General features: G+C 32.5%; 2 protein-coding genes across 5 annotated transcripts; both read right to left on the bottom strand.

Annotated features, from left to right (window-relative positions):
- Nucleotides 1-13: 13 nt before the first annotated feature.
- On the bottom strand, nt 14-2,663 carry LOC118061286 (uncharacterized). Of its 3 annotated transcripts, none has more exons than XM_035074725.2 (5): nt 2,190-2,663; nt 2,051-2,108; nt 1,837-1,958; nt 1,691-1,754; nt 14-452 (listed from the first exon to the last, which is right to left on the bottom strand). In XM_035074725.2, the coding sequence occupies exons 1-4, from the start codon at nt 2,487-2,489 to the stop codon at nt 1,692-1,694; spliced, it is 543 nt and encodes a 180-aa protein (XP_034930616.1). In that variant the 5' UTR covers nt 2,490-2,663; the 3' UTR covers nt 14-452; nt 1,691. The 3 variants fall into 3 exon arrangements, with proteins under 3 accessions (XP_034930616.1, XP_034930609.1, XP_034930622.1); XM_035074718.2 differs by having other exon boundaries at nt 1,674-1,754; nt 2,190-2,662; XM_035074731.2 differs by lacking the exon at nt 14-452 and having other exon boundaries at nt 1,571-1,754; nt 2,051-2,087; nt 2,190-2,659.
- A 1,525-nt stretch (nt 2,664-4,188) lies between these two features.
- LOC118061307 (protein PAM71-homolog, chloroplastic) lies at nt 4,189-9,615 on the bottom strand. Of its 2 annotated transcripts, none has more exons than XM_035074743.2 (10): nt 9,387-9,615; nt 8,416-8,575; nt 7,565-7,748; nt 6,265-6,312; nt 5,784-5,880; nt 5,512-5,675; nt 5,251-5,316; nt 4,865-4,941; nt 4,665-4,769; nt 4,189-4,573 (listed from the first exon to the last, which is right to left on the bottom strand). In XM_035074743.2, exons 1-9 carry the CDS (start codon nt 9,514-9,516, stop codon nt 4,703-4,705), a joined length of 993 nt encoding a protein of 330 aa, XP_034930634.1. In that variant the 5' UTR covers nt 9,517-9,615; the 3' UTR covers nt 4,189-4,573; nt 4,665-4,702. The 2 variants fall into 2 exon arrangements, with proteins under 2 accessions (XP_034930634.1, XP_034930628.1); XM_035074737.2 differs by having other exon boundaries at nt 4,865-4,915; nt 9,387-9,613.
- Between the last annotated feature and the right edge of the window lie 2,920 nt (nt 9,616-12,535).

Below are 12,535 nucleotides of genomic sequence, written 5' to 3'. Positions count from 1 at the left end.
ACAATTCATCAGGTGTTGGAGTTGACCCCATTGTTCCTTAGCAAAAATACATAGTTGTTGATATTTACATTGCTCTAGTGGAAGATATTTCTATGAGAACCAAGTCCAATAGTGACACTATTTCAAGGACTGGTCGTAACAGAGGCTTGTTCATGGAGATGCTCTGCAGATACTCAACTAATTGATCGTAAGCTGATGCTCCTAAATGTGCTTGCTTTTCGTTGCTCAATTAACTAAATGCCTTGGAGATGATGACTCTAGTTGATGATGGTGGCCTGCTTGCGCAACACCAGGTCTGTTCCTGTATAGACTTCCATTGCCCTTTTTAATCGAGGAATCTGCAGAGTAAAATGTAGTAACCTTCCAGGAAGATTTTTTCGATGAGGCTGCCAACCAACGAAAAACCATTTCGTTTCTTCATTTTTATAAGAATAACCGTGTTCTTGGAGCAACTGTCAAAAATGACGAAAAATGAAAAGGTAGAACGAACACAGATTAGCCGTTAGTTCTAATATAGGATTCTCTATCAGAGTATCCTCTTGTGAGTAAGTCTATAAAATCTATTTAAAAATCTAACATGAATGAAATTAAAATAAATCAAAATTAATTATATTTTTTAATTGAATATGAAATTTATAGTATTTACCACCATGTGTGCATTTTATGTTTGAGTTTAAATATATCATACGGATATATTTGATTTTAAACAATAAAAAAAACACTCGATTAGTTATTTATTTTATAAAAAAATCAAACTAGCTTAGTCAATCATGGAAAGAATGTGAAAACGGATACTAAAAAAGTGCTAAATCAACCTCTATTAGAAGGATAATTAATTATAATTAACTAGTGCATAGAAAAATCACAAAATAATAATTTATTATTGAAAATCTTTATTTTGAGAAAACAATAAATATTTAAAAAAAATAAAATCATAAAAAATAAAAAGGAGTTAGATTAGACCATGTGTTGCTCTCAACATGCTTGGGCAAACACATGTAATCTAGGATAAAAAAAATAAGAATAAAAAAATAGTGGCAAACAACACGTTATTATATGCAATTTCTAGCAATCTATTAATCATAGGAAAGTTATCTAAAAAATTTGGCCATCCAAACTTAATTTCTAAATCATTTTTAACTCCAAAACCTTAGAATCATCTCAATAACCCTCAAAACATATTTTCATCTACTCTAGAAACTTAAAAATAAATAAATAAATACTTCTCTCTCCTCTTGATTCACCTTCCTTTCTCTACATTGAAGGACTTCTTTTTAACACAAATAAAATTTAAAGACCATGTCATACATACATCAAACACCAAAAACCAAACAAATTCAAATTTTAAGAAATCACTTATGATTATTATTATTATTATATATATATATAAACCAAACAATTCAAATTTTAAGAAATCACTTATGATTATTATTATTATATATATATAATAATAATAATCATAAGTGATTTCTTAAAATTTGAATTGTTTGGTATATATATATATATATATATATATATATGTAAAAGAAATGATGCCGTTTTCAGCACTGTAGCTAGTGTATTCATAATAGTAGCGCAACTCTTTCGTTAATTTTTTAAATTTCACCCGAAGAAATCACTGAAATCCAATACAATGCCACAAAACGGAGAGCTACAAAGCAGATTATTACAACCTACTAGAACCGACCACCTTAAAAATTTTCTGGGCTGTCATCCAGCTGTTTCTCATCTTCAATCTCTACCTCCAAAATTTCCTGGAAACAAGAGAACATCAGAAGCCATGACGGAACGAGTACCGTATCATTTCAATTTCTCAATTGCTATAAATAAACTTACAGGGATTCTCTGCTTCAAGTAGTTGCCAATTCTAGCAAGAACCATGGAACGTTCGTGCCAAAACCTACCTTTGAGACTGATCACCACAAATGGTCCATCCAATTCAGCAAGCTCAACTTGTCCTGGTTACATGTTCAATTTTACATCCTTAAACAACATTACAGAGAGAGTATATCAGTAGAGAAATCAAACCCATGTGTACCTTAGGAGTCACCTGTTATGCCCACTGAAGTGTCAAAAATCTGTCCAAGCTGCAAAAACAAACACACATCCTACCATTTTAAACTAGCCAAACTCATACAGACAAGAGAAAAACAAAGAAAGTCTGATCCCAGAAAGATCCCTATACTTGCCTCTGCTCGAGCATCAACCAACACCTGTTTAACATTCTCTTCGGTCAAATCAAGTGGAGGCAGTGGCACACCTGCAGCAGCTGCCGTTACTGTTGCTAACGGTGATGATTTTCTATTTGGTCTCTGTACTTGTGGCAGCATTAACAGTTTAGGTGCTGTCAGCCTTCTCCTCATTAGTCTTACTGGGTGGTCTGATCTGATACTGGCATAGACACTGTAAGTGCAAGGATAGAGGAGCGGTGATGTTCTTTCTGGTACGTGGTAACAGTGACTGCGAAGAAACATCACCTCTGTTGACATCTTAATTTGCCTGTGTTTGAACCTTGCTTGATCTTGTTGCGGGATGTAATCTTGATCGAAGAGAGTTGTGATAAAATGGATTTGGATAGCTTCGCTGTTGTGGACATTTCCCGACCACTCATACACATTTGGGTGGCTTCTACGATGCTTTGGTTAGAATTCCTTTAGATGTTTTTTTTTTTTTTTTTTCATTATTATAATATATAACGATAACTATTATTTTTTTAGATCATTTTTAGAGCAATATGAACCGTTCAATATAAACTTCATTGTAAGTTATTTCCTCATTTAGAATTACTCATTTCTCCTTTATTCAATTTGGAGTTTTTTTTTTCCTTTCATTTGATTTTTTTTACCTCATTAATATTTTTTACCTACAATATAAAAAAAAATATAATTAATTATCCAAAATTATACCCAACGAAAAGTTTTTACTAATTAGATAAAAAAAAATATATATTACAAGTACAGTAGTTTTAAGATTTATAAATAAAAAAATAACAAATTAATAAAATATAACGTTGTCAAAAAAGAATTATCATATTACCAGAATTACTCAAATTGTATTCTGAATAATTATTTGACTTATTGGTTGTTCAAAAAATTAAAAACTAACTATCCAAATTCGTTTTTTTGTCTTTTTGTAATAAAGCTCACTCATATCTTCTTCGTGTATAGTTCGACAATACCCCCTCCAATTCCAGCTTTATCATTTATCCCTGAATTATGAAATTATATGTGATATATATTTTTTTAATATTAAATATAAAGACAATTTATTTTTGTTAACATTAGAATTGTTAGTTTTTTCATATGATAATGATTTTCTTAATAAAAATAATTTTTTTTTAAACTCTAGACAAATTAATAATTAGAAAACACAATTTTTTTTTTTGTTTAGATCAAACAAATAAATAATACAATTTACCTCAAATAAGGTATATTAGAAGTGCTAATACATTTTTTTTATACAATTAGTTTTTTTTTCCAGACTTTGAGATCAGTTAGGGTTTTTAATAATCAAAATACTAGATAACAACTCTCATTTTTTTTTTACTGATAAAGAACAAGAATTTCTTATCTTTTCCACCAACACCATTTTCAACTATTCCAATCTAAAAGAATAATCACCACGATACCACACACGTTCGACAATACTTATTAATTAATATAATCACGATGTAACTTATAAAATGCTATTAGTTATGGTTTAAGTACTATAAAAATTTCTTGTATTTAATAATTTTTTCAATTTCTTGTTCTAATAGGGAAATTAACTTGACATATAAGTGCTATTAAATTTTGAATTATTTGTGCTATATTCTTGCTGTTCTTCTATCTTTAGGGGGTTTTCCATGGCAATTTATTCCATTGAATCTTGAATTATTTAATTCGTGTGACCTGGTAATTAACACTAGATACTTGGAATGCCAAAATTTGGATTTCCAAATTAATGAATGGATAAATTAGACAGCATTGTCACCTTTTAGATCCGAATTAATAATAATAATAATAATAATAACTAGCCATTTAGATCCGAATCCACTGAACATGGTTTTGCCATAACCTGCTGGGATAGAGAACAATAATGGGGTACTGGTCTAGTGTGCGCCATTGGATCGAGGGCCTAGCTTGTGAAGACCAAACAGCAAAACAGAGCAAACCACTCGTTTCATGTAAATTTGAGTAAAAACAATAATGGCGGAAGTGTCAATTTCTTACTCATAACAAAGGATGTAACTCTGCATCCTGAAAAAAATATACAGTTTTTCCAAGTCTCAACCGAATTCTCTAATATAATTGTCTTCCAAATGTCTCAATTATCACACAACATAACTTGCACCTGACCTAAGATGGGGTCTTGGTATGGATACGACTATCTCATGGAGCTGCATGGCACATAATTTGCTCTTCTTCATTAACTATCTTTTTTCTAATAACTAATGCTGTCCAACATCCGCAGGCAACTGTGCTCCATTATGGCTGCCTGAAAACTATTTCTCTTGATTCCCAACTCATTAGAAGAAGCCAAAAAAAGTGGCAACAGCAAAAACAAGAAACAGCACTCCACCCAAGTAGCCAACCTGGTTGAAAAGGCAGAGTGAGTTGCATAGAATACAGAATGTGAGTTGAGATGTTTTATAATAACCCATTATACATGGTGGCGGCTCTCACCAGCTTTTCTGAGATGTAGTTTGCAAGAAAGGCTCCGCCTAGAATGGCAATGGATGTTGCAACCAGATGCCCAGCAATGGCTCCAGTTGCCACACCCCATGGAGACTGCAGAAAGGGAAAAGGGGAAGTAATGCTGCGATTGATTCTCAGCTATGAAGAGAATAGCTATATCATATGGTCAACAGTTCATGAAATCACACCTGCGCAGCACCAAGAGCAATTGTTGCAAGCATTGAGCGATCTCCCCATTCCTAGAAGCAATGACAATTTGGTGAAGCTGGAAACTTTCGGTTCATTAAATAATGCCTTCTAACATTCACTGTCTCACAGTGAAGTTGCCAATAAGATATGAAAGCATGAAAATGAAAATCTACGACTGTATCCAAATGTTTATGCTGCAATTTTAATAACAATAGCGAGGCGCAATTGGAGTTTCGAGAGCTAACATTTCATGCAAAAACCATACAGAGGACCACGTTTAAATTCTCCCTATCAAGGGCCCTTTAAGTGAGACCAAAATGCCATTAGGAAAAAGAAATTCTTACTATTAAACTTGAAAAAAGAAGATAAAAGTATGGATGCTTACAGCAAAGAAGACAAGGCTGAATGACTTCCACACAATCTCAAATGGATTGGTGAGCGGTTTTGAAACCTGTAGTCATTAAGAAAGTATCTGCTGCGATGAATTTTAGGGAAACACCAAATGAAACAAATTCCAAGAACACAAAGCAAAATCTCCCAAAATCATCAAACAAGAATAACCATGCCTGTGCCTTTTGCAACTCACTCTGAATGAATGAACTGAATATATTCCCCAAAAGCTCAGGCTTCTGAGTTACAAGATTACCTTTTCTTTCACAAGCTCCTCAGCTTCAGCATATTCATCAAGTTCCGGACAACTTTTGTCACCAGTCTTAGCGTCCTTTGATGGAAGATCCCATGCATCTTTTATTGATTTTAGCCCAAAGAACATGAGAAGAGTTACTGCTGCATATTCTCCAATTGGCAGGGCTGTTCATGAGCTAACAAGATAAGACACATGTTTCTATTTCACTAAAGTCATTAATAAAGAACACAAGCAAGTCAGCTAAGTGGACAGTTACCAAGACAATAGCTTACTTGTTTGGAACTGAGCAGGCACTGAATTAAATATTCGTCCAATTACCACTGACAAGATTGTCATAAGTGAAAGAGCACCCATTGATCCCAGAAGAACCTGGTCAATGATTTGAGAGATTAAAAGAAAAATTTAGTCACAAAAGAAAGCATTAACTGATATGGGATCATCATATCTAGATACTATAATACATATCTGCAATGAACGACCAGCAATCTTAACTTAAAAATTAATACTTCTATTTGCTGATTATAAATGAATGACAATGCCAATAAGTTCCCACTTATTAGTCTCTCATTTTTCCAATTCTTTGTGGGAGCAAGCTGCAAACTTCTAAGGGTTTTCAGATTTCTATTCACCCCTAGGGAATAAAACTATCATATTTATGACCACATTTAAGAAAATTGAACCAGAACAAACATTGAAAAACATAACATAAGCAATCCTGAATTAATAGGGGTTGAAAGTTTAGGAGAAACGTACCAATCCTTTCTCATATTGCATGGCCAAGAGTGCAGCAATAAAAAATGTCTGTCAATACATGAGAGAGTTAATTTTAGGCTCCAGAAATTTGGAAGTGCAGATAATTAGTCAACTTCAAAGGTTCTTCAAATAGAAAACATATCCCAGAACTTTCCACACATCAGCTAAAAGAATCTAACTCATCAGTCTGTATACTCCTGATGCTTATGTTTGAATCATGTTAAATTAGAAACAGAAAAACAAACTAGATATTTCTGTTGTATTCATTACTCATGAAGACTACAAGATCAAATCCAATGAATCTATCTCACCAGCAGGAGCTAATGAGGTCATAATGAATACCAGATTAGCAGTTATCAGGCCTAGCTGCTGGAATGCAGATCACGCAAAAGGGCATTAGAGCTTGGGGTGCCACAAGCATGGAAATGTGCAAAGTTAAACATCAATTCCTTATTTAATTTTTTGACAATTCAAACGCATTTGTAGCACATATTTTTTACACTTTAAAGGTTGCCACTGACTGCTGAAAAACATCCAGAGTGTACACTTTATTTATCATTTGTTCTCATTTACCTATGGTTGCAACCAAATTACAGTTGGCTTTTCTTTGCTCTTCAATTTGGAAAATTGATGTGATAAAAAATTATTTCCTCTGTCTATATTTTTTTATACCTAACCATTTCAGGAGGCTCCAAAAGTTTGTTTGCTTTAATTTTGTAGAGAAGTTCATAAAATTTCTGTCATATTCTTGAATGAATGTAAACAGCAGTAAGAAGTTCCCCTGCAATGTTGAACGAGCAGATAATGGAAGAGAAATCTGGAGATAGTAGTGGTTATTTGGTCAGCAAAAATCATGTAAGACAAAGCAATTGTAATCAACTTGAAAAGAGCAACAGTTAAAGCATGCCAGAAGTATCCTTAAGCCCTTAGTATGTTAATAAATAGCTTGATATTTTGCTTTAATTCACAAGAAATTTGAGCAATTGGATTGCATGCTTTAGGTCATACTTCATGTTTCATTTCCCTGGGAAGATCTTGCACTCCCCAAGTCCTCTACATTTTTCCCTTAGGGCAAGATTTGAATAAGAAAAAACCTTTTTTGACAAACCTACCAAGAGAAAAGGTAAAATGAATACTTTGAAAAAGTCAAGCCATCTAGCCATTGTGTGCACAACTTCAATAAAGTAAAGGAGATGATGAACTGAACAGAGTAAATTAGAAAACATATATCAAAAAAAGTCTCACGGACATAGAATTAGTTGGCAATTGAAGAGAAAAGTTTTAACTGTAAACTGGTTACCTTGTCCCCTATTTCAGAAACAAATATTAATGTGAATGCAGCAGTCAATCCTGACTTGGCGATTGCTGCTAAAATTGATGAAGGTCCACCTCTCACGAAAGCAATAAGTGAAAATACCAAAGTACATCCAAGTAGCACAATTGCTATAGATAGAGGATAAGGAATTTTGCTGGGTGGTTTTACACTGCAAATCATGAAAGAATTATGAGTGACGTCTTACTTAAAATATTTCCATCCTAGGCCTCTGGCAATTTAGACTTCAGATGCACTGACTAGATGTTTAAGATCATCAATGTTAAACAAATTCAGAAACAGCCGGTTGACTGTTGTTGAACCAAAAAAAAAAGTTTGCGTTTGAAATCTAATGACTAGCAAAATTGCAATTAGGTATATCCCCAAAAGATTTTTTTCTTATTGATGTCAACAGCATGTGATTTGCATAAAGGATAACAGAGGAGCTGTGGACATCTTTTCTTCATATTGCTGACAGTGAATGGCCACTTAAGCTTCCTATAGGTATAGGTGGGAAAGAGGGGTTTGAATCATACAGTACCAACAGAAAATATTCATAAATCAGATTTAGATAGCTTCTTCAACTGAAAACGGTTGCCCTCTCCACTTTAAAGAGCAACTATGTAATAGAAACACTCAAGGATTCTCCTTCCATTTGTGCATGCAAAAGTTGCTAAATACAAAATCACTCATCATAGATGTCTACATGAAGTTTGCAGTGCCATAAAAACTGGTTATCTCCAGGAAAGAAATTTATAGTGCATCATAATGGCTTAAACAACACAAATGTTTACCAGATTGTAGCTTTATAAGAATCAGTATTTCTTCATATCACTTACATTTCAGGTAAGTTATCCCCAGGTGGACCATTGACAAAACTTTTCTGGTTGTCTTGTTCCTCCTTGCCTTCATAGCCCCCAGATCCTATACCAACATTGGATGCTTGTGCTCTGAATGTGCCGGGTCTGGAATTCAACTTTGAGATCTCTCTGCGTCTTACTATTAAAGAACATGTTACCCACTAACTCAACACCAAAATAACTGACAATTGAAATGATGTAAATACATACAAAATAAATAAAAATATATTAACAAGATGCATGGCAATTTTTAGTGGCACAAGCATCAACGAAGAATGCTTCTCCATGAACTACTTTAAAACCCAAAGGGGGCACTCAATAGCCTCCACAATTATACCTCGATATTATTTCAGCCTGACCGTATGAGTTGGAGAGTTTTACTTAATAGCACACAATGCACAGGAGACAAAACATGAACATTATAGCACATTCATGTTATAATAGGGTCTGGCTAGTTGGACTCTTTACATTTTATCATTCATTCAGATAAACAAAACCATCAAATATTCATGATTGATGGAGCCATTCAATTGCAACTCCACACCCTTTATGTTCCAGCATATATACATGCACCCACCCTTAAATCCCAGCAAACATCCAGAAAACAAGACAATAAAAACAACAGAATAAACCCAGTATCCCCAAGCTAAGTTCTTATCCTCTACCTCATCCTAAGATAAAAGCTTTGCACAATCTAAGCTATTTTTGTTTCTTAACCTAGATAGGCTCCACTAAAATTCACTGTGTATCCATTCTCCTAGGTATACCAGCTAAAATATTTAGCGCAGCAAGTAAGCCAAAATTCCACTTTATTACACTTAATTGGTAACACACATTTGAAAAGGAACAGAAACTACCAGTCAAGTAAGTAGCTTAATCATTTCCTCTTTACAAAGGTTCAATTTTTGAAGCACAAAGGGATACCGAAATGAATAAACAGAAAAACTTACACAAAGTTGAAATGGGTTTTCTAGAAATGCAAGCAAAACATGGTAATGAATCCACCAAAGGCAGTAATGGAGGTTTGGTGCTGCTACCACTTGAAGTTAGTGGTGTTTTTGAAAGGGTCAGCCCCTGCATCTTTTACACCTTTTCTTCAGAAAAAAATTTCACAGATTCATGTTAGCTCCTCTAGTCTTCGATGGAGATTGGTTTATATATGCGAAGCTTCTTCATTCCTTCTACCGCTGTAATCAGTGTAGCGGTTAAAAATTTCAGCTGAATTTTTGTTTGTGTTTTTACAGGGTGGACGTTGTACTGTATGCCACGTGTCTAATAAGATAAAATGATAAATTTTATTACAAAACGACGACGTTGGATATCCAGGCTTTTTTTATTTCGGTTAAAGAGTCTGAATGGAATGGCATGGGCCTTGTTGTCCAGTCTTTTCAAGCTCTAGCTCGATTGAGGAAAGCCCATTGGTCTTGATAAATTTCGATGTGGGCTCTAATTTAATTTTGATTATGTTAGATTTATTGCTAATTCATACATTAATAAATTTGAATTCTGTTGGGTACAATAGGTTTTTTTTCACCATTTAAGGGTATTTTTGAATAATTTATATTCTAATTGAGATTAAGTATTTTTTTTCCGAGAACCATGGTCTTAAAACATATGTTCATTTCAATTAGATGCATTCAAGAAAATAATTTATTTTTGAGAATTGATTGATTAACATCTGTTAGATATTGCAATATCGGTTATTTTTTCATTTAAAGTGTTTTTTTTTTAAAAAAAAATATATATATATATATATATATATATTAAAGTATATATTTTTTATTTTTTTAAATTTATTTTTAACATTTACATATCAAAAACATTATAAAAAATAATTTAAAGCAAATAAAACAAATTTATATTCTTTCAAAAACACTTTTAAAATCTAAAAACAACCGAATCATGAAAAAGAGCAATGGTGTAGTTGCATCAAAAATGAATTTGAATACAGGAGGAAGCACACGGGACATGAGGAGGACAACATAAATTGAGGACCGTGGTACCTGGGCCCCAGTCATCATGGATCTCTTGAAAGTTATAAGGTGGACAAGTCCATTGGGCTTTATGCCAGTAGTTGTGTGGGCAGGCAGGCCACCGGAGACCTCAAGCACTTTGGTACAAACGGAATTTTTCTTAATATTCTTTTTTCCTTTATTTCAACGTGATAAGCTCTCTTTAATCAAATTTAAAAAGTGCCCAAGTCCTGTAGGAATGTTTTTTTTATATATATATATATAAAAAAAAAAAAAAGCAAAAATTTTTGGTAAAAAAAATTAGTTAAAAAAATCTCGACTTGCACAAAATTTAAAGTCAACGAATTATATGTTGATCCACTAGTGCTGAAAATGAAAAATTCTCCCCAACTCGAACAGATAAGAGTTTTTTTAGATGTGATCAAGTTTCAAATCCGGTTTTGGGTAAAACTAAAGGTAAAAAGTTGAGTTAGGTTAGGTAAAAATATTCATCTGAAAACCGTGACCCGGCTCGAAATAAATAAATAGCTTTAAAATTTTTAAAAAATTAAATATTTATTAAACTAATTATGTATTGATTAATTTTTAAATTATAGTATTTAGGTTTTGAGTAGGGTTCAACTCTAAGTTATAGTTGTTGGGTACTTAAAATCTAATCAAGTTGTGTTCGGGTATAAAATTTTCATCATTGTATAGTTGAGTAGTTATTTTAAGTTTGAATACGGGCATAAATAACAAAATCCTTCATTGTCTTTCCTAGCTGGGACATGTCAGGAGAGAGTTTGAAAATATGATAATAATTTAATATTTTGCATGAAAATATATTAAAATAATATATTTTTATTTTTTTACATCAGTATTTTAAAATAATTCAAAAAAATATAAAAAAAATTTAAATATTTTTTTTATATAAAAAAAAACATGGCTTGGAATGCAATTTCAGATTGCGATAAAGGTTATATAACTAATAAGATGGGTTTAGTTTCAGATATTAAAGTTACCATTTGGTAATTACGTCTGCGCAGCACGTGATCTAATCATGAACAAGGGGATTTGATAATTTGAATATTAGTATTCTGAAAAACGAAAACAGAGGCAATTCATTGAATCTCTAGAGCGTTTAGAATTGATATTTAACCTGTTTTTCATAAGAATTAGGTTTTTTTTATTTTAAATTAAAATTTGTAGAATTTTTTAAATGTTTTAATATATTAATATAAAATTAATATTATTTTAAGACATTTAAAAACAAAATAATATTTTATTAAAAAAAAATCTCCATTGCATTTACAAACATCATTTTTATGTTCTAGCTTTTCAGTGATTCTCACTAATTGCACGTGACTCTCGCGTTCATGAAAGAAAGAACTAGACAACCCCCATCTCCTTACCCACCTGTCATCATCCCAAATGGGTAACGCGCAATGGGTGGACCCCTTTTATGCACATGCAAAAGGGTCCCACAAAAAACAAATCAAAGGGCTCAAAACTATACCATTTGTACATTGCAGTTTAACTGTATTTTTTTAATTTAAATTATTTTTTATTTTTAAAATGTCTTAATATTAAAAATATTTTTTATAAAATAAAAAATATTATTTTAATATATTTTGGAGTAAAAAAAATGAAAAACAAATTCTACTTTACTATTAAAAAAATTAATTTTAAATTTTTTTTATTTGTAAACTTCTTTCTAAGTACATCACAAAACCCATTCAACTGCAGTTCCTAGTACAGAGCAGGTGCCTGGTCGAGGGATCACAGGATCATCGCCGCTACGTGCGGTATCTGGGAGGTCAAAAGCTGGGGGATTTTTCATTTTCCATGTCTCTGCGTGTCAATATGTAATTGGTCCAGCGACGTGGGCGGCGGACCTTATTGGAAGGCATGCATTTCACGCATTGTAATGACCGTCGCATTTTAGGCCTGCCCGTTGCGTAAGCGGCCCCCCATCTTTTTTTTTTAGTGTTATTTTTTCTAAAGTGTCTTTTATTAAAAATATTATTAAAATAATATTTATTTTTTTATTTTTTTAATTTATTTTTAATATTATTATATCAGAATAATTTTTTTTTAAAAAGGAACGTATCTTTTTAACTATCAAGAAGTATCTTTTCTTACCCTAA

The sequence above is a fragment of the Populus alba genome, chromosome 1 (genome assembly GCF_005239225.2).
Source record: "Populus alba chromosome 1, ASM523922v2, whole genome shotgun sequence".
Taxonomy (NCBI): Eukaryota; Viridiplantae; Streptophyta; class Magnoliopsida; order Malpighiales; family Salicaceae; genus Populus; species Populus alba.
This window is presented reverse-complemented; position numbering and strand designations above follow the sequence as displayed.

Coding starts and splice junctions, on each gene's coding strand:
- LOC118061286 (XM_035074725.2), bottom strand. CDS start 2,489: ATGTCAACAGAGGTGATGTTTCTTCGCAGTCACTGTTACCACGTACCA. Junction 1,959..2,050: donor CACTTCAGTGGGCATAACAG/GTGACTCCTAAG, acceptor ACATGTAACCAG/GACAAGTTGAGCTTGCTGAA. Junction 1,755..1,836: donor ACTTGAAGCAGAGAATCCCT/GTAAGTTTATTT, acceptor TCTTGTTTCCAG/GAAATTTTGGAGGTAGAGAT.
- LOC118061307 (XM_035074737.2), bottom strand. CDS start 9,516: ATGCAGGGGCTGACCCTTTCAAAAACACCACTAACTTCAAGTGGTAGC. Junction 8,576..9,386: donor AAAACCCATTTCAACTTTGT/GTAAGTTTTTCT, acceptor GTTCTTTAATAG/TAAGACGCAGAGAGATCTCA. Junction 5,881..6,264: donor TGCAATATGAGAAAGGATTG/GTACGTTTCTCC, acceptor ATCATTGACCAG/GTTCTTCTGGGATCAATGGG.